The sequence below is a fragment of the Pleurodeles waltl genome, chromosome 4_2 (assembly GCF_031143425.1).
Source record: "Pleurodeles waltl isolate 20211129_DDA chromosome 4_2, aPleWal1.hap1.20221129, whole genome shotgun sequence".
Classification (NCBI taxonomy): domain Eukaryota; kingdom Metazoa; phylum Chordata; class Amphibia; order Caudata; family Salamandridae; genus Pleurodeles; species Pleurodeles waltl.
Window position 1 is genome coordinate 483,609,872 of NC_090443.1, and position 25,453 is coordinate 483,635,324.

Here is a 25,453-nt window from a genome sequence, read left to right on the forward strand (position 1 = left end):
GGCCTGACTCACAAAGGTAAACTTAGTTTGGTATAAATGGACTTTTGTGGTATTCACAAACTACATGTAAAGTTTTACTACTCTGAACTCTATATTTGCATGTGGAGCTCTCCACCCAGAACCAGCAATCAGGGCAGAGAACTCTGCACGCAAGTATGAGTGTAGAGTTGTAAAGCTCTAGCAACACAAAGATGGACAGAGTATTGAAACTTTTCAAACACTCACCCCCACCCCAGTCACTGATGTGGGTTTAATCCATTGTTCCTTTGCTCACCATGCCACCCCAGTTTGGACCTAGCCATATGCAAATCAATATTGACCCTGTTTCTCATGGGACTAGTCCAGCCAGTACTGCCAAGCCAGGTCCACCTTGGACTAGAAACAAGCATCCCCAGGACCAGTTTCAGGGTATCACCCTTCATCAGCCGGAATAGCTTGAATACAGTAGCACAGTGAGCACGGACCCCATGTATGGGCATACCCTTCCCACTTAGGGGGATTTTAGCAACACAAATAGATGGACAGAGTGCTGAAACTTTTCAAACACTAACCCCCAGTCGCAGATATGAGCTTAATCCATTGTTCTTTTGCTAACCATGCCATGGGGAACAAGGTCACAACTAATTTGCATATGGTGGGTCCAAACTGGGATGGCATGGTGAGCAAAAGAACGATGGAAAAAACCCAGATCTGTGACTGGGGAATGGAGGGTGAAAAAGGGGGGCAATCGCAGGTGGTTAAAGATGGAAAAGAAATTGCATGAGAAGATGAGAATGGAATGTTATAGTGAGCAAGTTAGATTTAGAAATGCATATAGAGCAGAATGCTGTAATCTTTCAAAAATGCAATACCATTTCCGAAAAGTTATTGGCTAAGTGATACTGGAGGCACTACGTTGAGTGGCCACCCCAGAGTCAAAAAAATTATGTATGTCAGCATGGCTCTTCGGTTTTATGGAGCAGTTCCTATCCGTTCCAAAAGGACAAAAATGTGCTGGGGCTGGCTCTTTAGTCGTTTCCCTCTTCTTCCCTTTCACATTTTAAAAAATGCATTTCAGCTCCTGCACCCCACCCCCAAAACCTCCAAGAGTCCTGCCTGTTCATAAGCTGCTTATGCACGAGCCTCCTCAATGTCATTTAGAACGTTGCGATGGAATGTGGCTTTTAGGAAGCCCTGGGAAGCTTAACCTTGTTCAGCTGCGACCTGTTCAATGACGCTGAACTTGCCACTATTACAATGTTGCAGTCTCAAATAAAGTTACTTACAAACAAGCCTCACCTAGCCATAATAAAAAGTTCAACTCCACTCGTAAGTCGCATCTTAACCAGCAGAATTGACAGTGCTGGCAATTTAACCAAAGAACTACTTAGCCTTAAATGACTTCATGTGGCACACTGACTGCACTTCTTCCATCCCTGCCTCCCAAGAATTGTGCGAAGTCCTGCCTAACCATTTTGAGAAAAGGGGAGAAATAAAAGTTGACTAAGAATCTCGCTAAGCCACTCACCCACTGACTTCTCCCACCATTACCCCTATCCCTAAGTCCTCTGCCGCATTCGAGTGCTTTGAGCCCATCTCCACAGAACTAGCTTTGGAAATGAACAAAATCAAGTCAGGTTCTCCCTCTAACCCAGTGGTCTCCAAACTACTGAATGCCGCACCCCCCCAGTTGAAAAATAAAAATCTATGCCCCCCCCTCAGAATTTTTCACAAATATTTTCTAAAGATGGCAATGTTTAAATATGTCTAGACCTATTTAAACATTGCAGTTAGGTACTGTTACCTTTTTAAAAATGCAGTAACATACTTTTGCTTAAAACAAAGGCATGTAATCTGCATAATGCTTCTTTTGGTCAGAGTCTGCTCCCCCCCCCCGACCACTTGAGGCCCCTCTAGGGGGGCCCGCCCCCCAGATTGAAGACCTCTGCTCTAACCTATCTCAACCACACATTATGGGGACACTTGCTAACACTCTGCTGCCAGACATCACAGCACTGTAACCTCTCTAAATGCTGCTACTGTACCTCTGGCATGGAAACCCGTGCAGGTTTTGGCCATTTGGAAAAACACAATGCAGACCCTCCAAAACCAGCAAACTATAGGCCCATATCTCTTCTTCCCTACCGCTGTAAAGTTTTAGAAAGCCTAGTCAATCAACAACTCTCCTGCTATTTGGAACCATCGCAGTCAGGTTTCTGAACCTCACAGTACAGAAACCACACTGATGAGTTCTGGGCACCAGACTCCCTTGGCGAGGGCTTTCCAGCCATGCTGGTGCTACTTGTCCCTTCTGCTGCCTTTGACACCATCCCACACTCCATCATGGTCCAAAGACTTTTGGAGATTGGTGTCGGAGGCAAAGCCTTTGGCTGGTTTCAGAATTTCCTCAATCGTACTTAAACTATTAACTTCGGTCCTTTCAAAACCCATGTCATGCCTCGAGACAGAGTACAGCGGGATCTTCATTGGGCCCCACCCTCTAACATATGTTAGAAACTGACTCAAGTAGTAAGGTCCTGCAGCCTCAATGTCTTCTCATCTGCAGAAGACCCACAACTGATCATTTCTATTGGCCTGATTCCCGAATCTACAAAACCCAAACTCAGGGAATGTATGTAGAAAAGTGTATCCTGAATGTCCCAGAACTGCCTACAGCTCAGTGATAAAAACAGATTGTGCTGTTTAGCAAGGCCCGCGACTACTGGTCAGATGACTGGTGGCCATCCAAACTGGGCACTTCACCTCAACCCAAAAAAGGTGGTCAAGAATCTTGGTATCTTAATTGATGACGATCTCACAAGAGCATGAAGACTTTACATTCAGCACCTGTTTTGGTATAATGTTGAAGCCGAGAAGGTCCTTTCAGTGGATGCCTCTCCACACAACTATTGGCAGGCTCTTGTGGGCAGAGCCTGAATTATGGAAACGCCTAAACACTTTAATTACAGGTGATTTGGAACACTGCAGCTCGCCTAGTCTGCAAACTTCCTTCCCATACTCCCTCGGAACCTACTCCAAGATCACTACATTGGCTTCCTATTAAGAAACAAGCATTTCCAATCTACTATGCCTGGTAAACAGGCTCCTATCATGTAAAGGTCCTATGTATCTCCAAAACAAACTATTCCCTTATATCACCATCTGGAAATCGGAGCTCCAAGGTTTAACAAAACGAAATCCCAAAACTTGGCTTTTCTAACTGCTCCTTCCTCTGGGTCTGTGCTCTAGCGCAGATGTACCCCTTCGGCGTGATTTGGTGCATTTTATTAAGTTTCAGTAACACTGCAGCAATTGGTGCTTGTATGTGTGGATCGCAAGGAATGGTTTGTGTTTGAATACCAGGTACTGCCTGCTGCAGTTCTTCTCAGCCCACTGTCCAACCTGCCAATTCCTCTCTGACTCTGGAATAAACAGGATGATATCAGTATTATATGTGCATTATGGACCAGTCGAAACCTTATGTTGCTGGCACAGTGAAGAGCTGTCTTAGAGCAGTACAATAGTTGCATTTATACGGCACTTCATGCCTCTTGAGGGGCTAAAGCATCCAGCTCCCTTGTTTCATGTGGTTCTCCAGACAAAACCTCCATTCCCCCAAATAGGGACTAAAGACCTTACAGATAAAGGGAATATTTTGTGAAGTGTTTTCAATAAGATGTTGAGAAAGGATTATGTGATTTTAGCACTATACAATAGGATTTAATCAGTTCAAGCAGCTAGCTTGGAGAGGGCTGGTCAGCACGGTGGCACATTGGGATGTCATTCACAGATGCCAATAAGGCGGCACAGCATGATAGCAGTACTAAAATGAAGCACGAGGCACCAGATATGCCAACTTCGCAGCATGTTTAATGTTGTTACAGATTGTCCATGCACCATTTAATCCATGGCTCAGAGATCAACAATGCTTAGTTTTTTTGGCAGTGTCCCAGCAGAACTTCAGAGAATGATGCCACGTCCAGAAGGAACTGGGGCCTGGAACAGTTGAACACTCAAGGGTGAGGAGGCAAGGTCTCACTTTACTTTTGCAAAGTACTCTTTGCTCTCCTTCACTGTGGGCTTAATTGTATCTTTTCCTGGGGTCCAGCCAGCAGGACACACTGCAGGGAGGAGAAAAATAAGTAAGTACTTTAAGAGCAAAGACATCTAGCTCTACCCACCCAAGCAATCACTCAGATCCTCCCTTACAAGGCTTCTTTCTCAACAAGCCACCCACCCACACCTCCTAAGTCCTACCCTTCAATCTCTCAACTGCAACCCCAGTTGGGCATCCTATTCAGAGTTCACATTATAAACCTTCCTAACTAGCCTTTAAAGAAACAGAAGGGGCAAAAGTGGGTGAGGCGGCATGAAGTGCCCAAACAATCTTATGCCAGAGCTTTAAATACAACTCAAACTGGAAACGTTGGAAGCATATTAATAGAGTTCAAACTTTTGCCCCTGAGCGACAACAGAGCTGATGCCAGCAGATGGACTGACAGCTAAGAGACTTCATTGCCACTCAAGCTTAAATGACAGATAGTATAGAAGCTATGTAAGTTCACTAAATAAAACTTCTTGATAGAGCAATGTTCTTTCATGTAGAGGTGTAGACGGCCAGCTGTTTATACATAGTTTCGTGGCATTTACCCATATGCCAGATCAAATGAGGTACACAGTAAAAGAAATTTAAGAGTGACAATTTTGTACAGTATCGACAATGATTCAAAGCAACAACTTGTGCTGCCAGTCAACAAACACTAACCTGCACAGTCACACCAGAAAAGCAGAGCGTTTACTACCTTTGCCCAGCAGTGCATCTAGATCACTTGCCATGAAAGAAAACCAACCTTCAGAGATTGCCAAGCTCACTCAATTGAGAAAAGTAACAGTGTCTTCGCCCCTTATGACATTAGCAGCTCACTCACCATCGCCATGTTCATCTGTGAACTGGAAGGCTTGCACCAATCGCAGAATCTCATCTACACTGCGACCCACAGGCAGGTCATTGATGGTGATCTGGCGCAGAATTCCCTTAATATCTATAATGAACAGACCTCTGGAATAGAACAGTATGAGATTAACAAGTGGGGCAACCGATTTAGACTAACTAGCTAGACTGGTATAGGCCCCAATATAGGACCCATGCAGCACAAGCAGTTGAAGCACTTTATTCAAGATCTGATAAAAACTCCAAACTGAAGAATTTGCTCACCTGAATGCAATGCCATCATCCTCCTTCAGCACACCATAGTCCCTGGCGATGCTGTGAGTCAGGTCTGACACCAGCGGAATGTCCATGGCACCCAGTCCACCTTCTTTGCGGGGCGTGTTTACCCTGCAAGGAATAGGAGAGGGGTAATAAAGGCACAGTTACCCCAACAATTCTGCAAGGCCGAGCGCATCTCATTTCTGGCAACTGCCCATTAAACAGACTGAGGAAAAGTACACCTCTTACAAGCTTGCAACAGCCAAACATCTCCATGTGGTAGGACTGGAAGCAGAGCCTTACATTTTAAATAAATAAATACCATGCAGATACGTTATAAATAGGCTCTGCATCTGCCAGATTACAAGCCTGTGTCCTGACTGGCAGCCGCTTTTACCTGATGTTGCTGTGATTGGACAGAGTTCATTGCTCGAGCCTGCTGGTGCCCAGAGGTGAAGGCTACTGGGAAGAAATCTTTGTAGAAATAGGAAAAATTACACTACATTGATAGTTGCTCCAGTATTTGGTTACCTATGGGTGAAATGTGTTTTTACAAATGTTATGCAAATCAGTGTGAGATGGGACTTGTGTTATGATAGTATTTCTGTGAAAAGTCACGACTGCTGTTGATGTGTCACTTAAACTCCATCCTTGGGGTATGTTAATGTATAGTGGTGGATAAAATAAACTTAGATCAGTCAGGCATGCTAGGCCCACTGCTCTTAAAGGCCTTCCCAAACAAGTAGCAAACTTAAGAAATATCAAACTTTAAAGCTATTAAAGCACACTGAAGTAAAAGGTAAAGGCCTCAAATTTCAAACTGTGCATGAGGCCCCATGAAAGTCTGCTACTACAAGAGCCACCGTGGTCACAAAGGGTTTGCTGCACAACCAGTCTGCATTCTGCAGTAAAACGGTTTTTCCTGCAGTCACCACTTTTTTTGGGTACATTGAGCAGGCACAAGGCATTTGTGCTGTCAAGACAAACTCAAAGACCTGTACTCGGTGTTAAATGGCAATAGAAAAATCCACACAAGGACTGCGGTGTACTGTGACTAGGTATTAAATGTGGTTCAATTAAACGAAGTCATAAGGTATCGTCTCTAATATACATTCAGTGCTCCAACAGTTAGAGTCCATGTAAAGCCAAAGGTAGTGTGTCTGGGTAGTGTGAGGGGCAGATGCAGTAGCCCTAGTGACGATTCTGCAGTGCACAGATTCTAAAGACCAATGTGGCTTTGGGGACAAGTGTTGGGGCAGGAAGCAAAGAGCTCTGCAATTCCGACCTACTACTATGCATGCTACAAAGCAACATAATGCAGGATTGTAGAGGCAGCAAACCCCCACCCACTCCTTGGTACAGTTTGCACAAGACCCCTACAGAACAGTGTTTGTCTGATGAGTGCAAGGAAACGCGCCAGACGTATTTGGAAAATCATTAAAGCAATAATCACACCTTAGAACCTAGTGGCTTTGGCAAGACCTTTACGCCACACTGCACACCACCCTTGATGTTGTGCAGCGTGGCTAAATGATAAAAGGTTATTTTGTCATTTAATAAGCACACGCACTGTACAATCTAAAATAACACTACCGCTGTATTTTGTCTGCAGTCCAACTTGGATCGGGATATAGGAAAATGTGAAAGGTGATTTGGAAAAGTGAGTAGGGAAGCAACATAGCGGAGTGCAGAAGTAATAGGGGTACAAAGTGGGTGAACAAAACTGGCATGGGGTAGTGAAGCAACACCTGGGTCTGAAGCAACGTGGAGGTCTAGGTGCATGGAAGCAAATGTGAGGGAGAGCCTCGTGGAGCTGTCGGCGGAGAGAATCGCAATTGGCCAAGAAAGGTACATAGGTGGGGGGCATGAGGGTGAGTGCTTCAGGTAATCATCAGTAGCTAATCCATGCTACAGGGGAGGGACAAACAAGAGGTTGGAACGTCTACGGTAAGTCACAAATAAAGGCAAGCAAGTGGCAGATGAGTGAAAATTAAGACAACCAATAGCAAGCAATGGGCAAACTAAGCCCACTGTAAGCTAACAGTATGTCTCACAAGAGACAGCGCGTAAGACATAGGGCTAGACCCGAAAATGAGTGCATGATGAGCTTATTTCGGGCTGCGGTATCACAGCATTCTAAGGATGGAAGTACACCTATATACAAGCATTACACCAGATGGGATGAACATAGCTACACCATGTTGCTGCAGCATTGCACATGAAAAGCACACCTTACCGGGGCAATAAAAGCACCAGAGCTCCAGCTAGCCGTATTAAGGCACTATATGTGCCACAGCCAGTAGTGGCTGGTGATCCTTAAAAATGGTGGGTCATAATACTTTCTATCAGTTCATTTTTATTTTCAAAATCTGCCTTGGGTGCCTCCATACACAAAGGTACCCATACACCCACTTTTTTCACTCGCAAACTTGCACACTCGCACAATTACGACCCTCACTCACAACTACTGTGTTATAAGGGCTCCAATTTGAAATCTTGGGGTACAGGTGAGCTGCTTTAAAAATGCAGGTGTGGCTGCACCTAGGCCTCTGTGCCATGGTGCAGCTGCACCTGTTGCACCCCTGCTTAACACCCCTGACTCACTCCCATGTCCTCTCATTCACCCCATCATTAACTCACTCACATGGCTTACTCACCCCTTGTTTTGCCTTATTCATACTCAGTGATTCTCACGGACGCTCTCAAACACATTAAACTGACACTCACGCTCAATCTCATTTTCTCTCAATAACTTTCAAACAATTTCACTCACTTACACAAAAACATGGATCTCATCTTTCTTCCTTTACTGGCAACTAAGAGGCTCCATGCCAGGAGCAAAGCAGGACTCCGGTGCTGGGCATTGTAGACAAATGTAACAGGCCAGCGTCCCACTTTTGGAAAGTGTTTCAAGCTCGGGACACCAGTGCAGTTCACCATTTGCCAGGTACGGGCAAGACTATCTCGGCAAGTCAGATATCAAAGGATGTGGTCAATGTTGTGGAGTTTACTAATTGCTATTACAATAAAGAATCTCCTACACCTCATGACTATTAAAGCTATGTGGGTTGTGAAAGTTTGTCATTCTAACAATTAGGTTGTGGTTCTAAAACGTTTAGGAAGCTCTGGTGTAACATGCTACCCATAAGGCAAGTGCTTAAATGCCCCATGTACGTGTCATAAGCACAACACAAGGGGCAGCAGCTGACAACCCATAACAGATGTTGGTTCACATATGTCAAATTGCTCGTTCAGATTTTAATTCAAAAGCACTTGTTTTTCTCCTTCTTAAGGACAACTGATCTACTTTACTGGTGGCACCCACTTGTAGGATACGCCACAGTGCCTGTATAAGCAACACCATGGTGCACTGACTTCAGTTTCATGATTAGCGGAGTCATAAAAGCAGAGAAGCCTAAAAATATTTTGACCATTGTGTATTATCTAATGGTATCTGCAAGGTGAAGACCCCAGTTTGGGAAAGATGGGTGAGGAATATGCAGTTAGATAAACTAAAAGAAAAGGTGTTAACCAAAGATAATTAACTTTTTCTTCTGCTGGGGACTTCGAACAGCAGGTCCTCACCTTAGAATAGATACCCAAGCAATCTCTCTTTAGGAGGATCTGAACTGGCTCAAACCAGACAAGTTTGGAGGACAAGGCAGGCAAAATGCTAGTCTAGACAGACTGGACTGACCAATCAGTAGTGCAGTGGTTCTTAACATGTGGTCTGGGGGTGACCCCTGTGGGTCCAGGAAGCCTACTCAGGGGGTCTGCAACTACTTGGAAAATGAAATATTAACAGATCAATAAAGTGCATATCAATAAAGATGCATAATGTACAGCTGAAACTTTAATAACGTTCTGCAATTGTGAGGAAATTTGAACCTGGAGGCAAACAATTAACTTAGGGCCAGATGTAGCAAAAAGCAAAATTGCGACTTGCAATTTGCGAGTCCATCCGACTCGCAAATTGCAAGTCGCAATTTGCTATGCAGTACGGTGTCTCAGACACCGACTGCGACTCGCAATGGGGTCGCAATGACCCACCTCATGAATATTCATGAGGTGGGTCGCAAATTGCGGCCCCATTGCGAGTATAGGCACTCGCTAACATGGAGGCCTGCTGACGTCAGCAGACCTCCATGTTCGCGACCTGCTTTTAAATAAAGCAGTTTTTTTTTTTTTAAGTGTAGCCCGTTTTCCTGACAGGAAAACGAGCTGCACTGCAAAAAAAAACGAAACCTTTTGTTTCGGTATTTTTTCAGGGCAGGGAGTGGTCCCTTGGACCACTCCCTGCCCTGAAAAAATATTTTGGGGTCCAGTCACAAACTGGAAGGGGTCCCATGGGGACCCCTTCCAATTTGCGAGTGGGTTACCATCCACTTGAAGTGGATGGTAACTGCGATGCCATTTGCGACCGCGTACGCAAATGGTATTGCATCCCACAGCGACTCGCAAATAGGAAGGGAACACCCCTTCCTATTTGCGAGTCGCAAATGCATATTGCGAGTCGGTAACAACTCGCAATATGCATTTCTGCATGCCAAACCCACGTTTGCGACTCGCAAACGGGTTGCTACATGTGGCCCTTAGTATCCACAAACTGATTTGTGGGAGCAGTGCAAGACCATCAAACAGAATATAATATGGATTAGGGCCCTCAATTGAATTTAGAAATGCTCCAACCTTCCTATTTTTTTATATTTGTTTGTGAACTAAAATATTTAATAATTTGTATGATGAATGCTTGCTTCTGTGCTGTTTTTCAATTCAAATAATTGAAAATGCTAAGACCAGAGTTCCCCGATTCCAGAAATGACTGGTGGTCGCCATTTTTCCAATATGGATTCACTGGGAGTTTCTGGATTACGATAACGATTATTTAGTGGTCCTCTAAAACCAAAAGGTTAAGAACCACTGCAGTAGTGCTTCCTGAACTTGGAGGGGACACCCACGTACCTGCTTGGTGGATTTCCAGGACACACAATAAGTGTGCCAATGCAGTAGTAGAGGCCTTGGCAGAATATTCCTGCAAGCCTTCAGGAGGCTTATTAGCTCAGATCTCAAAGCATACAATCCATCATGAGATGGTCCGCTTCTGCACAGCCTTCTTTTTCGCACCAGTGAAACTGATGAAGAGCCGATTGTCCACCCAGAGATCCTTAGCACGATCAATGTAGAATAAAAGCTCTTTGGGTCCCGGTAATTGAGTCTTTCCTCCTCAGAAGAGTGATTGGGGAAGTGATAAAAAATGTAGGTGATGTGATCTAGCCGAGATGAAATGGAGTGACAACTTTCGGCAGAAAAGGCACATGGACAAAACTAGTTTGTCAGGGAAAAAGCTGGCGTACGGAGGGTGAACTGATAGCTTGAAGCTCGCTGACTTCTGGCTGATGTAATTGCTACCAGAAAGATTGTTTTGTTAAGAGTTCCAGAGAACAGTTTAGGGGCTCGAAGGGAGCACGAGAACCAAACACCTGATTGAGGTCCAACTGGGGTATCACAAAAGGGGTAAGAGGGAACACTATGGTAAACCTTTCAGAAAAGGAATTACAAGTGACTTGAACAGGGAGGGTCGATCCGGCAGCCTCAGGAAAGCCAAAATGGCAGAGTAACCAGTTACAGAACCTACGGCATGATCTTACCAGGCTATAGACAAACACCTCTGACAATACTGCAGAAAGGAGGTTCACCTGGTAAGAGAAATACCAAGCAGCAAACCCATACCAAAGGCAGGCGCATACAGTCAGTGGAGGGATGCCTGGCAAGATGACATCACAGATCTCAGGAAGATTGAAATCTCAACAGTCACCACTCAATCTTCATGCACAAAGGTGTAGAGCGTGCAGATTCATGTGCAAGATCCTGCCTGTTGCTGCAACAGGCGATCCTCTAAGAGGCAGTCTGACTGCAGGACCAATGCTCATGTTTAGGTCAGGATAACAAATCCTCCATGCCCAAGATGGAGCCACAAGACTTGGGACAGTCTGTCCTGATCATCCTGAAAACTCAACAGGAGGGATATTGGCAGAAAGGGCAAAAAGGTGTAAAGGAGTCCCATATTCCACTCATGAGTCATCAAGCAAGAACTGCTTTGGTAATTCAAACACTCGGAAGTGCTGATATTACGAGTTATCAGTGGCAGCAAACTGGGTTCTCCTCAGGCACAGAAGTGTGTTTCACCTCCAGATGTAGTTGCCATTTGTGATCTGCAGAGCATTGACAGCTGAGTTTGTTCTGCTGTTCAGTTAACCTGCCAGGTGCTGCACAACCTGATGTCTTGGTGCTCCAGCCACGTCTGGGGGTGAAAAGCCTCCTAGCACAAGGTCCACGACCCCTACTCATCCTGTTTGTTTAAATACCACATGGTTGTGGTCTCATCTGAAAACATTCCTTTAATTGGTGCAAGGAATTCTTTCAATGCCAAACAAATTGCCCTTGGCTCCCGGAGAATGAGCTGAAGCTAGGATTCCAGCTTAGACCAGAAACCTGATCTCCACCTCTCCCAGATGGCTACTCCAACCCAGAAGTGATACATTGGTCACCATTGTCAGCTCGATGGAGAAGGGAGAGGGGTCTGCTGCTGGGCCAATCAGTTTGTCAGCCCCCACTGCAGGTCTTGTGCAGTCCGCTCCAATATCTGGAGTGGAGATTTCCCTGATGCTGCACCCACTATAATTCAGGTCCCACCACAGAGCCTGCACATGTCATATGGGCCTGCTTCACCATCAGTTCACTAGGACACCCAACAGCCTCAGTCCCACTGAAATCCAGGACAGAGGCTGTAATGTCAGAAATATAGCCTGAATTTCTTTGACATACTGCTTCGGAGGATAGGTGCGGAATCACCCTGTGTCCAGAATGGCTCTGATGAAAGGAAGCATCTAAGAGCTACGTTGATAGTGAACCTCAGTGGATGCAGCAGGTCTGCTATAGTCTGGAGGTAGGTGACAGCTGACTAGGGTGAACCTGCTTTCAACAGTCCGGAAGAATGGAAGCCCCCCTGACCTCTGCTGATGAGCTGCAATCACAGACATTACTTTCGTGAACACCCGAGTGGCACAGGTAAGGTGAAAAAGGAGCACAGCGAACTGGAAATTCTTTTGGTTATCTTGAACCACAGTTACACCTGTGGGCTGGCAGGACAAGCATGTGGAAATAAGAGTCCTGCAGGTCCAGCCCATAGGACAGAGGCCTCTATCCTTTTTGGGTACCAGAAAGTAGCACAAACCACCATGCCCTACTTCTTGTGTGGGCACCCACTTGATGGCTGCTTTAGCCAGAAGAACCTGTACTTTCTGATAGAGCAAAGAGACATGGTCCTCTGCCAGTTGTTCTTGAGATGGTGGCAAAGGCAGAGTGGTTTCCATGCATGGAAGGGCATACACATTCCATCCAATCTGAAGCGCCCACTTGTTGGAGGTTATTGCAAACCTCTGGTGCCTGATCCTCCCACCCATGGGGCGGCTGTGCTGAACGGAGGGTGCACTAAAGAGGTTTAGAGGTAGCACCTGAAGGAGGGGTGGGAGAGACTCAACAGCTCACTGGGTCAGACTACCACATTCGCTTTGGGATCTGCAGCCCTGCCCACAAAAGGACAGAAGTGGCTTTTCTGGCAAGTACTGTAGACACATACATGCCCTTGCCAGAGCTGCAGTAGGTAGGAGTGAAAGAACTGCTGTTAGAACCTTGCAGATAGGGAAAGCCCAAGAGATCTGGTGGTGACCCAGCTCTCCCAAAAGTACTTGAGTGCTGAGTCAGCCTTGTCGCCAAATAGGTAATTGAAGGGTATGTCAATCAAGGATGCCCAACACCCATGACAAGCCAGTGGACCACAACCAAGCACTGTGATGCAGCACCACTGTAGGTCAAGGCTCTGCCTAGGGAGTCTGATATCCAGCCCACACCTGATTAACTTTGCTGCATCCTGAGGAAAGGCTTTTGTTTGCATGTTCATCCCAAAACATTTAGACTGATTCTGCTGTTTTTTTGACTTGGGTACACTGAGGCCTGCTAATCAGACCTCTGTGCCAGTGTTTCAATCCTATACAAATGACATGTTGAATTGGATACACCCAGTTGGCAAGGCCTGACTTATAAGTCCCTAGTATATGGTACCCAAGGCATGTAACCCAGATGTCCACTCAGGGCTGTAGCACTGTGTGTCACCCTTCGTGTGAAACAGCAAAACAGCTCCAGCTTGCCACTGTAGCCTGGAAGAACAGTTTTCACTGCCAGTTCGACTTTGCCATTTAAACCAATGGCAAAGCCACCCCAACCCTTATTATATAAAGGTCTCCCTTAAGGAAGTCCTATTGAGTCCTACGGCAGGGGCTGTATTTTGTGAAGACACTTCCAAATTGTTTTTGCTGTGGGTAAAATTAGTAGCTCCACTGACTAACAGTTACCAGGTGGCATCTGAACCCAGCTAATTTATGAACTGGGCTACCTAACTGGGTCATATAAGGTATCAAATTATGGCATTAAATGCAACCTGATTGCCAGATCAATATTAGTATCACCATTAAACGGTAGGCAACTCAAAAAAAAAGTTGCCACTCTGGTCTGCTCCTGTAGTAGCCTCACAAAGGCACACAGCTAGCTTTCTGATCGCCTTGGGAGATGTGCGAATGACCCCCCAGTCTCAGGAACAAAGGCAGTGCTGCAGCAGCAAGGGGTCACCTCTGCAGGATGCCCACTAGAGGTGAGGGGTGTTAGCCCAGAGGCAAGCTTCAAAACCTGCATCCCGTCTGCTGGACCAGGGAGTGCTATCCAGGACCAGATGTGTCATACCAAAGGGGCACTGGTCCCCACCAAAGGAATTTGCTCCAACCGCGGTGCAGTGTGAGGTATTGGTTGGCCTGCTACTGCAATGTAGGACTTTAAGGGGCCCCAACCTCTGTGGCTAAGTTCACCCCACTTCACTCATAGGGCAAGAAGCACCCACAAAGGCACTCCTGTCGCCCACACCACTGTTTAAACCTTTTTGCCTCCATCCATCAGCATCAGAACCACTCAATTGAGGTCTACGGCAGTAGTCCTGTAATGTTTGGATCTTGCCTTAAAAACTCCCTGGTGGTCTGGTAACTGTCAAAAGTATCCTTTCTGGTCCCCTAGACTTCTGTCCTGCCGGACTTGGTCAACCAACTCAGGACTGAGGAGCAGACCTAACTGTTTCAAACTTTTCAAAAGTTTGACAATTTGTTGTTGGCTAATGCTTGTTTGTGGTTGTTATATAAAGGTATTTATTGCTTCTAAAATCTGTATCTCCAGAGCTCTGGTAAATTTTGATGCTTAATGTCTCTAAAATTTCATAAAAAGTTGGTGTCTTATTTCTTGTGTTGGGTGAACTCATTTCGTTGTTTAATGCTGTTAAATACTTTCCACATTGTTCCTTTAGTAAGCGTTACTGCTTGTACCCACAGCTAACCAGGGCTGATCTTAAGGTTAAGTAAACATAAATGACTGGATCCGAGATGGTATTTACAAATGAACTGCACAATAAGACCTCACAGGCTTATTTAGTAGACCCAAATTCGCACACTGACCTTGTGCTAAGGCTTGGTTGAGGATAGCACAACCATCCTCTGGAAGCAGCTGTGCAACCAAGTGTCACAATGCATGGGAATAGAGTCCCAAGAGGCATGCAGTGTGCGTTAACTGCACGACTAGGCTGGTGGAAAAGAACATATGCTTCCCAAAGTTGGAAGGCGTCTGGCAATCATGTGTTGCACATGAGTGTCTGTCAAAGTATAGTCCAAGCCTTGAGGAGAACGTCAGTTAGGGCTTCGTTAAAGGGGAGCAGTGGTTCAGCCGAACCAGCTGCCTGGTGAAGCACCTCTGTCAAGATGTTGATCTTGAAAGCAGACAGCTGAAGGTCAAGGACCTCTGCTGCCTTGTGCATCACTGTAGTGAAGGATGATCTTCCTCTGATAGGGCCCGGAGGACAAAGCATGCCAGAGTCTGTGAGGTGTCCATGTCACTGTGGTATCACTCACCTTCTCATACCAGTTTTCTGTTGGGTCAGGGTCCTCTCTTCTAGGGGACTAAACCCTTCCTCCTGATCTCCTTCAGGAAGCAAGGGTTTATCTAGGGGTTTAAAGTCCAGGGATTGGTTAGGCCGGGACAGTGCCAGTATAGTTGTCGAACAGAGGCAGGACAGAACCAGTTCAGAGCTGGGGGAACAACGATTGGCTCATTGTCAAGCTCCATCTGAGGTGCTTACTATGGCACCAGAAAGGAATTTGGGGTAGCATGGAGCGGGCCTGGATGCCGGCTCTGCAGTGGTGGGCATATACAGAGCCTAGAAACTCAGCGTTTGGATGGGGAAGTCTAAAATGCTTTGACTTCTTGTGCTTCTAGGGCTTACGAAATGGGAAGAAGCCTGGGATATTGAAGAATGTCAGTGAGAATGGCTCCCATAAAAGCTTTGCAATCTCCCATTGGAGCAGGACTGGCTTGGAGCTGCTTTCTGCCACACCTCTAGGAGCTTCAATGCCCACTTGTGAATTGTCCTCTGATTCACAGACTTACAGATTAGGCCTTGGGGTTGTGGCTCCACCCCAGGCACCACAAACCAAGTGTGGTCAGAGATAGTGAAATTTTCCACATGGTTTGAAAACCATGGATTTATTGGGAGGCATGTCCCTAGCAAGCTGGTAACATCTCAAATAAATAGGTGGTCAAAAAAATGACAGCTCTGGATCCATGCTGTTGGTGGGTAAAGAAAGGAAGTGTCACCACACCTGTGTGGTGCTTATATGGGCACCGTGATGTCACTTCTGAAGCAAAGCTGATGCCACCTACCAGCATGTAGACATACTGCTCAAGATTTTCCAGATCGAGTCCAAAGCCTGTGGAGGAATCCATGGTTATCAGAACTAGTGTTTACTAATCTTAGATATGCCCTCCCATTTTCTGCAGACATTTAGCCCTTTTATACACAATATGGGGTAAGAGAAGTAGAAGGGAGGGGTTCAAGTCATCAAACTGCATGTATGAAGCATTCACGTGGCTACATGTTCCCCAGACAAAGCCATTTAAACCACAGATGAGCACAAAATATAAGCAGAAGCATCACCCTCAAGATGAAAGAGGCAGAAGAATGCCAACACAAATTGAGAAGGAACCTGCACCTACCATGCAAGATGGGTGAATTGAGAGTCCACCGAGGCACCAATGATCTCGCAGTTGATCTTGCGAAACTCCTCTGCACGGTCACTGAAGGCTGTGATCTCCGTGGGGCAGACAAAGGTGAAGTCGAGGGGATAGAAGAAGAAAACCACATACTTTCCTGAAAATGAAAGATAAGTGAGGTGACAGAACTACTCACCTACATTAACCATATGACATCAAGAGCATCCTAACCAATCTCGGAACCATGTAGATATCATGCAGGGAACATGCAGCAAGGTACGATACTAAATCCACCAGCATGCAGGACCTGAAGCCAAAGGGCGATGTGTGAAGAACAACTCATGGCTATGCTAGACAAGCAAAGGGAGTCTGAGCACAAGTGTGGTAGCTTGAAAGCCAGCTCAAAATGAGCCGCTGCAGAGCAGAGTGATACCCTCAAAGTATATGCTTGATCTCTGCAGTTACACAGGCCCATATTTATACTTTTTTTGCGCCGCATTTGCGTCGTTTTTTGACGCAAAAACGGCGCAAACTTGCAAAATGCCATTGTATTTTGTAGGTTTGCCCCGTTTTGCGCCAAAAAGCGGCGCAAATGCGGTGCTAAAAAAAGTATAAATACGGGCCACAGTGCCTACTGAATTCATCTCAGAACACTTCAGTGACTACAGATTGGGTTAATTTCTAGACACCCTAAAAGCTGTCCATCCCTAAATTGAACACCCAGTACTATACTGCAGTCTAATCACCCTAAATCTCTCATCCCAACAAAACAGTCACAATGACATTGTGCATAACAGACTTATAACATGCAGCTTTCTGCCACAAGCACAATGCTTCACAGTAGAAGGTAGAACTCAGTGGTTTGAGCACCTACTGTGCAGGTGCATACCATACAGGTTATAAAATCTACATGTCTGCAGTGGGAACAGGCCTACAGTGCAGTTGCCCAGGCAACTTGCAGAGGACAGACTAGGGCACCCCTTCATACACAACTGTTATGAAGTGATACGTGTCAGTACACTAGTTATTTGTGCCATTTTGGAACTACAAAGACTGCGTGTGCAAGGACAATGCAATTAGCTTTATTTTAAAAAAGCCATTTTAACTGACCCATACTGTAGGAGCGAGGCTAGAACAGGGTTGCCAACCTTTTTCGTAACAGGACCTACTTATGTTCAATACAAATTATACCGAGGTACTGTTAATAGTGCTGTATGGACACTTTACGTTACTGGTCACTTTGTAAGACTGCCAGCAGTGATCACCTCAGTGCATCAACAAAAAATGTCTTTTCAACTTGGAAAGACAAAATACTTTTGAAATTCAGCCATTTTTCTCCAAACATCGTATGAGCTCTGAATACACACATTTTCATCTTAAATATGCACCTTTTAATTTTGAAACACACATGGTAATTCATTCAAGCAATAGCCTCTAATTTAGTTGGATGGGCAGCGCATAGGTGAGCTACTTACAAGAAGCTGGAGAACTACCAGCAGTTCCTGAGCTACTCCTTGAAGATGCCTGGGCTAGAAGAACACTGCGGATTCATTAGCAGTCTGCCGTATTCCTAAACCATGCACACCAAAACAGGACCCTCTATCCCAAGTACCTCTGTAATCAGACAATTTGATGTCCTTAAACTCGCCGTTGACCACTGCCGTGGCCTTGAAGTCTGGAGCGGGCTTTCCGATATGGGCATTGCCAGATGCCATTTTCTGAAGAAAAAAAAGAAACAGGAACGGGGGAGGGGATTAGCAAATCCTACAAGGTGAGGTGCCCAAGTGATGATTCATTGGCCATGCAGATGTGTCACTCGCTTATTCTTCCTAGTCTGGTTAGGAGTACACAGACAGCTGGCATACGGCCTGTCCTACACTTGCTGCAATCCACTCAGTCTTGTGGCATACCCTTTCCCCAAGGGAATGTATAACTCCATAGACCTCCGCTTTTGACAACTGAGCCGCAGCGGCCAATTCACAAGATTGCACCTAGGATGGGTAAATGTGCACTGTTAGAAATGGGGTTTCTGGTTGGCTAGGGTATGAACCTCAGCCAGGCAGAACCTACCCACTCTAGTCAGGGCAAGGGAGTTATACGTCTAAGATGGCCCCTGCCCACCCCCTTGGTAGCTTGGCACGAGCAGTCAGGCCTATCCCAGAAGCAATGTGTAAGGCATTTGCACAACACACGACGCAATATCCCACCACAAAGGAAATACCAGATTATATGAAAATATACTGTATTGTACACAATGCAATTATTAGGCCAAACATCACATATCAGTAGTATCCTGCTACCTTAGCAGTTGTCAGAACGTTACACTAGTTACTCTGCAAACTAGCAGTAGTCACATAACACAGGTTACTCAGTATTCTGCAACATAAACAGTAGTCAGGAAACACGTTACTACACCAAAACACTTGTCATAAGAATATCATAAACGCCCATAGTAGGAGCATTAGAAAACATGGCAAGTCATCAAAACATTAGTATGTTATGCCTATAACAGGAACATGTTCATACATATAGCAATACATCAAACACAGGTAGGCAAAATATAAATTCAAGTCTGTAGAAAGAACTTTTAGTATATATATTATTCCTTTTGGAAATACCTGTTTGTCTGATGAGGCACCTCTAGTACCTAGAAGATGAAAAATGGGGGCCCCCCAGCACTCTGTGCAAAACGGGGGCCTCATCCTTTGGCCAGGAGGGCGGCACACACCTCTACTGTGCATGTGTCGACCCCCCCCCCCCCCCCCCCAAGGCCTCAACAGGCCCTCATGAGGATCTGGGGCGCACCATCCTCTGGATAATGTAGGGGGAGGGGTGCAATGCACCCCCTCCGACTTTGTAACAGGCCCCTCCTGGGGCCAGTGATCTCCTGGGGTCTCCCACGGGCCTGCACTGGTCCTCTGTTGTGGTGGAGACCACAAATACTGACACTGGCCCACATGGGGCCACACCAGGAAGCTGGCGGCGCGGGGTGACCTCCAGCAGGGTTCCCGCCCGCGTCTTCACAAACAAGTCTTGTGTGTCGGGGAGCAGGGGGAGCCTCCTGTGAGGCTTCCCTTCCCCCTGACCGGCAGCAGAATCCAGAAGGGGCCTTGTGGGACGAGGGAGCCTCCGATGAGGCTTCCTTCTCTGCCCACCAGCTCCTGCAGCACTCTGCACCCCATCCGGCCGTCAGAAAGGGCTGGCACCAACGTAGGTGCCTGCCTGTGCCCCGGGGGCGCTCCAACCCGGGGCAAGACAGGAGCACTCTTGCTCCGATTTCACCCTTAATTGGATCCACTGGTGCCCAATGTGCATGAAAGACAGCAACACTGGCGCTGTAGGCCACGCAGCTCAGGTCGCGGCAGTGATTTCTTTAGGCAGCAATGAATAAGCGCCTTTTAAGGCGCACAGCACCAGAAAGGGGAAGCGCTTTCATGTGCTAAAGAAATCCCCCAGCAAGCACTTCCCAAGTGCTTAATTTCAGCAAAAAGGTGAAGCACACCTAGTGCTTCAAAGTGGATGCAGTGGTCAGGGGCCACAGCACCCTGTCCCTGGGAAGCAGAGTTCCAAGAAAAGGCCCACTGGTTGAGGGGCCCAGCAACATGCCGGCACAAGGAGGATGCAGCAAGTGGAAAGCGCTTTCAGTGACCAAGCAGGTCACAGGTCAGCACAGCAGCAGCAGTCCATGGCAGTTCCTGGTGAGTCCTTCCAGCATTTCTCTGTCCCATTGCAAGATGATTCCAAGAGTCTCCCAATTGTGGGGGAAATTCCCCTGTACTTATACCCAGCCCTTACAATGTTTTGCAATGGTAGGGAGAGGAGGTTCCAGTCAGTTACAATTGGTTCTGGGAGGGGCCCCCTCTCCTTCAGCACAGGCTCCAAACATCAGTGAGGGGGTTAATGACCCTATTGTGTGAGGCCAGATGCACAGCCTTTACAAATGTAGGATTGCCCTGCCTCTCCCTTCTCAGCCCAGGAAGACTATTCAGTATGCAGATGCACCTCTGACACCTCCACCCTCCCTGTGTACAGGCTGTCTGAAAAGTATGCACAAAGCCCCAACTGTCCCTCTGCCCAGACATGGACAGGATTCAAGCTGCAAAACAGTCATTATCACAGGTAAATGCACACTTTCTAGAAGTGGCATTTCTGTAATAGTAATAAAGAATGCACCTACACCAAACATGCCTACGCTACCCCTCAAACCAGACAATACCCCTTACACATAAGGCAGGGCATTTCTAATGCAATCCTTTGAGGAGGCAGCGCACTCAGCAGTGAGACACCAAGTTACGCTGTGTCACTACCAGGACAGGCCACACAACCTGGCACATGTCCTGCCTTCTACATACATGGCACCCTGCCCATAGGACTAGCTGGGACGTACCTTAGGGTGACTTACATGTAGTAAAACAGGAGTTCTGGGCCTGGCAAGTAAATTTAGACGCCAGGTCCCTGTGGCAGAAAACTGCTCACATAGGCCCTGCGCTAGCAGGCCTGAGACAGGTTTGAAAGTCTACTTCAGTGGGTGGCGCAAGCAGCGCTGCAGGCCCACTAGTAGTATTTAATTTACAGGCCCTGGGTAGAGATACAACTGTACAAGGGACTTATAGGTAAATTAAATACACCAATTAGGTATAAGCCAATCCTACCAACTTTAGATGGGAGAGCACCTGCACTTTAGCACTGGTCAGCAGTGATAAAGTGCTCTGAGTCCTAGAGCCAACAGCGAGAGGTCAGAAAAAAATAGGAAGGAGGCAAAAAGACTGGGGATGACCCTGCATAAGGAAAAAAGTCCAACATGCGCCAAAACAGCTGACAAGCCCAATGGATGCTCTGTCCCAGGCCGCTGACAATGCAGATGGTCCCCGAAAAGCGGGGCGATCACTACAAAATGAAAACTGTTAATGCGCTGGGCTTGCAAAACAGCTTCATACCCCAGAGACTATACTGGTGGCTCCTTTTGTGCCCCATGCTTGTTTCCTACGTTTGAAGTGTGCTTACTCTCCACAAAGCCGCATGTTGTAACTGCTATGGTTATTATCCTTTTAAGTGTTGTGCACAGATCTAAGCTGTGCGAGGCCGCTTTCACCAGAAACCCGTCACATGTCCAGCATTTCTCCTGAGCAGACAGAGCTTCAGTCACCTGCTCCGGCTTACAGTCAAGTATCCCCACAATCCCTTGGGGATTAGAAGTGAAGCCCTCACTACCGGTAGACCCTGCTCAGGCATGCATGCGTAAGTGAAAAATGTCCTCTACCACCCACGTTTCAATTGAAACAAGTCCCCTGTGTGCTTCCAAAGAGGCGCCATAAAGGAATAAACATTGTTTTGATCAAAATATGGCTGAGATCGACGTCTTCCTTGAAGGTAAGTCATCCTCATTTTCCATCGTTAATTTGAAGGCACAAGGACGACCGTGCACAAAAACAAATTGAAAAATGTTAAACACCCTGCCTCAAAAAAAGAGGGAAAACAAGGCATCCAGCTTGGCTTCAGGGCACCTATCCAAGCTCAGGTCATTTTCCACGGGTCCGAAGAGTAGGGAAAAATGCAGTCTGACTTATTACAGTCCTGCACTCGCTGCCCATTTAATCTCATATTTTTAGGGGGACATACCCTTCACTCACCAAGAATCCTGATCAATTCCTCAAAACAATTACTGCTAAAATACTAGTAAACTAACTTGAAATGAGAATGTTTTGGGACAATACGCTGGCAAGACTGCTAAAAACTGTCTTTAGGCCCACCCTAAAAACAGTGAGAAGGAAATGAGGGACAAGTGTTGATGGGTTGAGATACGAAAAACATGAATTTCATGTACAAGGAACATGCACACCCTAAAAGCCACTAAAGAACAGCCTAGCACCTCTAACTCAACGCAACAAGGATTAACACTAAAAATACCAGAGAACTGACTAGGACACGTGCCTCATCTGTTACAATGATGTGGACTACCATCAGGTAAAACTTGCCCCAAAGACAACAGAATAGCTCCATACAATTCCCCACCAAAGACACCAACCACAACATAAACCTTGAAAGCCAACCAAATAAAAGTCATTCTGCAAGAATGGCTCTATTTTCATAATGGGAGCAAGAAAGATTGAATCTGCACCTTCTCCCAGTAAAGTGAGACTTGTACAGGAAATATTCTGCAAACTGGATTATGTCCAACAATCAATTACTACAATTTAGCTTTAGAGGCTACATCTTTAGCAACAACATGTACACCTTGTGGCAAAAGCAGCCAGGGTCTTTGTTTTCGTGTGGTTTAAAACCCATCATTTGCAAATCCTCCACTTTAAGATATATTTTGTGCTGAAACAAGACTGACCACGTATAAATGCCTCAACTTTATCAAGTGACCGATTTCTTTGTTCCAGCACTCTAAAATTCAACAGGTCAACCCACAACTACACTGGACGGAACTCTTGGCCATACTAAATAGTATGACATTCTTCCGAAATAGTTTCAAGAGTAAATTACCCAGTGGCATTCAAAACTAGGTAACAAGCAGTAAGTTGCCCGTTAATTCTAGCGTCAAGAGATCAGAATACGACCTGTGCAAGTTCAGCCTTACTGGTTTGAGTGCGATAGGGCTTTCACTAGCCTCAGAAGCCTGCGTGTAGACGAGTCTCACCTCGAAGATAGTTCAGAAGGGAGCCTATGAAACCAGTAGTACACCAGCACTGGGTGCGGTGGTCGCCGTCCGACCTCTGCGCTAGGAGAAGCAGACGTCACCCCTACCACGGCCAACATAATGTATAAGACGACTGCAGGGTATAACATCAGTTCTCCAAAATTCCAGGGGTAGCGGAAGTGACAGCGCAGGCCATTTGAGTTTTACTTTCGTTCACACACATTCTCACGGGTACACACACATCTAAACACACTCTCCTGCAAGCACGCACAAAACACATTTAAAATCATCTGTTACTCACCTCGGCTGCCAGGGGTATCACATTCCAGCTAGCTGTACTCCATTTTTTATTATGCAAATAGAGAATATTTACAAGCTATACTATTCACTATTGGTGTAATCAGAAAACAAAACGAGCTTGGAGCCCCAAAAGGACTAGCTTCCTCTGTGTTCCTGGCACTTATTTTTCAACCTTTAAGGCCAGAGTTGGCAAATGAAGTACCAGCGGCCGCAATGGGCAAGCCTAAATGACGTCCATGACTGCAGGCGAATGGAAGTGAACCCCTCAGGTCCCATTCAGACATAATTTTGATGTTTCCATGCCCCCTCCAGGTAGGGTGCTCAAAGCTACAGTCGGCCCACATTCTGCTTTTTTGTTCACCAACTCATTGCGCGCCAGCTCCGATTTGAGTGCCATGTTCTCTACAACAGACTAGAAGTAACCACACACAGTAGCTCAGTTTGTGGTTGGTGGGCCGCACAGTCCAACACGCTATCTAAGGAAGTGGGCTACACTCAGAATGAAACAAGCCACAATGCATTTACTGGAGACAGGCCACCGATACCCATTTGCTGAGGTGGTCAGAAGCAGTACGTAGCGCTTTATCAAGTTACTTTGGGGGGGGGGGGGGAAGCTGCTTGTTGACCACAGTCTGAACACTGCATGGCTACCAAGCACGACACAACTCAAAATTAATATGGCAACCCAAAACTAATCACTCCTGGTGTTCATCCTTCATACGCCATTTGTGAAAATTTCTGCACCCTTGTTTACACTTTCGTCATTTCCCTGGTTTGACGTCTAGCCAGCATTTCGCTTGCCAGGGATAGCTATAGAGTCGGAATCTCTTTCACTCATATAGGCTTTCCTAACGCTTCATTCCCAGCCGACGTCAACCACGCACTAAGAAACACACACTACGTCATTTAGCAAAGCACACCCACCGCTGTGCCTTTCCGAAGCAGTTAAACGTTAAGAACCACCTATGCAACACTCGCCTATATTAATTATCCAAAAGCACCGTCACACCGACTCTTACACACAGACAACGCTTTTCTATTTGCAAAGGCCAAACTAGAAGTTCAGTCACACCCTCTACTTCACGGTTATCCCGCCATCGTGCCACATTCGCATACACAGTACCCTCCCCACACTTGTCCGTTCTGCAACCTATGTACCGATGGCCTCACCCAGACCGTACTCTCCTCAGACCACTTCCTTGTGAATACTTCGTCTTATCCCTTGTGAGTCTTACAACCCCTTTCACACACAGCCTCTTACATACACGGTACCATTCTCTCTTCCTCGCTCTAAAATGCGCGGCCCATACAACTTCCCTGCAGACCCCATTCAGCACCGCCCTCCCACCAACTCTCAAGCAGATCCCGCTCTTCCACCTTACTCTCCACTAAGTGACAAGCCCCTTCACTATATACAGCACCTAGAACGGTCCATTCTCACATATATGACCTTTCTCTCGCATCCAGGCACCAATGCCTGCCTCTCGCAGCTTTCACAAGCCTTGCATCGAGGTTGCCCCTCTAGTCCATACCGTGTACCTACCCTTGTGGTCTCCACGTACCGTGACACACCTTACGCAACTCGACCCCCCTACTTTGCAGCTGCCGCGCGCGCCTCCCGGGTCATTTATAGCAGGCGCCGAGCTTCTCGGAGCGCACCATCCTGCGGCGGGGGGAACGTACTGTGTAACAGGGCGAACCATTCACAGAAGGGGGGGAGTCGAGGTTGCCACCCTGCGGTACCTAGTGAGAATCCCCTATGCTAGAAGCCTCCCGCCTACACATCCGGCACAGAGGGCGAGAGAAACACTTCGCCCTCCCTCTCCAGATGGTATCTCCTATCTCTGGATTGCAGGTGCAAGAACGAACCGTGCAGCAGGGCATGAGTTCTGTTAGGGGTCTGAGTTGCGTGCGGGTAGCAAGTTGCGCATGCAGAGGTGTTTTAGGGTTTACCCGTATACAGTCATGGAAAGAAAGCGACAAGAAGAGAGTTTGAGAAAAATGAGAGATAGGAGGACACTGTGCCTGTTGGCTGTCCCTCAAGGCACTGCGTAAGAGCCAGATTAAATACCAACAGTAGCTTCCATCAGAGAATGCTTAGAAGGGGGTACAGATGTAGATTGGCAGCTTTATTGAACATGCATAATTATATTAACAAGGTGTGATTAAAGATATTCGTTTGG

The 25,453-nt window shown here is 46.5% G+C and overlaps 1 protein-coding gene across 2 annotated transcripts; it reads right to left on the reverse strand.

The window, feature by feature from the left end:
- Positions 1-3,829: 3,829 nt before the first annotated feature.
- Positions 3,830-24,973, reverse strand: PRDX2 (peroxiredoxin 2). 2 transcript variants are annotated; one of them, XM_069231856.1, is made up of 6 exons: positions 24,833-24,973; positions 17,940-18,045; positions 16,331-16,484; positions 5,195-5,317; positions 4,908-5,038; positions 3,830-4,100 (listed from the first exon to the last, which is right to left on the reverse strand). In XM_069231856.1, the coding sequence occupies exons 1-6, from the start codon at positions 24,971-24,973 to the stop codon at positions 4,015-4,017; spliced, it is 741 nt and encodes a 246-aa protein (XP_069087957.1). In that variant the 3' UTR covers positions 3,830-4,014. The 2 variants fall into 2 exon arrangements, with proteins under 2 accessions (XP_069087957.1, XP_069087958.1); XM_069231857.1 differs by having other exon boundaries at positions 24,814-24,961.
- Between the last annotated feature and the right edge of the window lie 480 nt (positions 24,974-25,453).

Excerpts from the sequence above, each read along its gene's own strand:
- PRDX2 (XM_069231856.1), bottom strand. The coding sequence starts at position 24,973 with ATGGTTCGCCCTGTTACACAGTACGTTCCCCCCGCCGCAGGATGGTGC. Across the intron at positions 16,485-17,939 it reads CAAATTGTCTGATTACAGAG|GAAAGTATGTGGTTTTCTTC; the intron begins GTACTTGGGATA and ends TTTCATTTTCAG. Across the intron at positions 5,039-5,194 it reads GATGATGGCATTGCATTCAG|AGGTCTGTTCATTATAGATA; the intron begins GTGAGCAAATTC and ends GTTCTATTCCAG.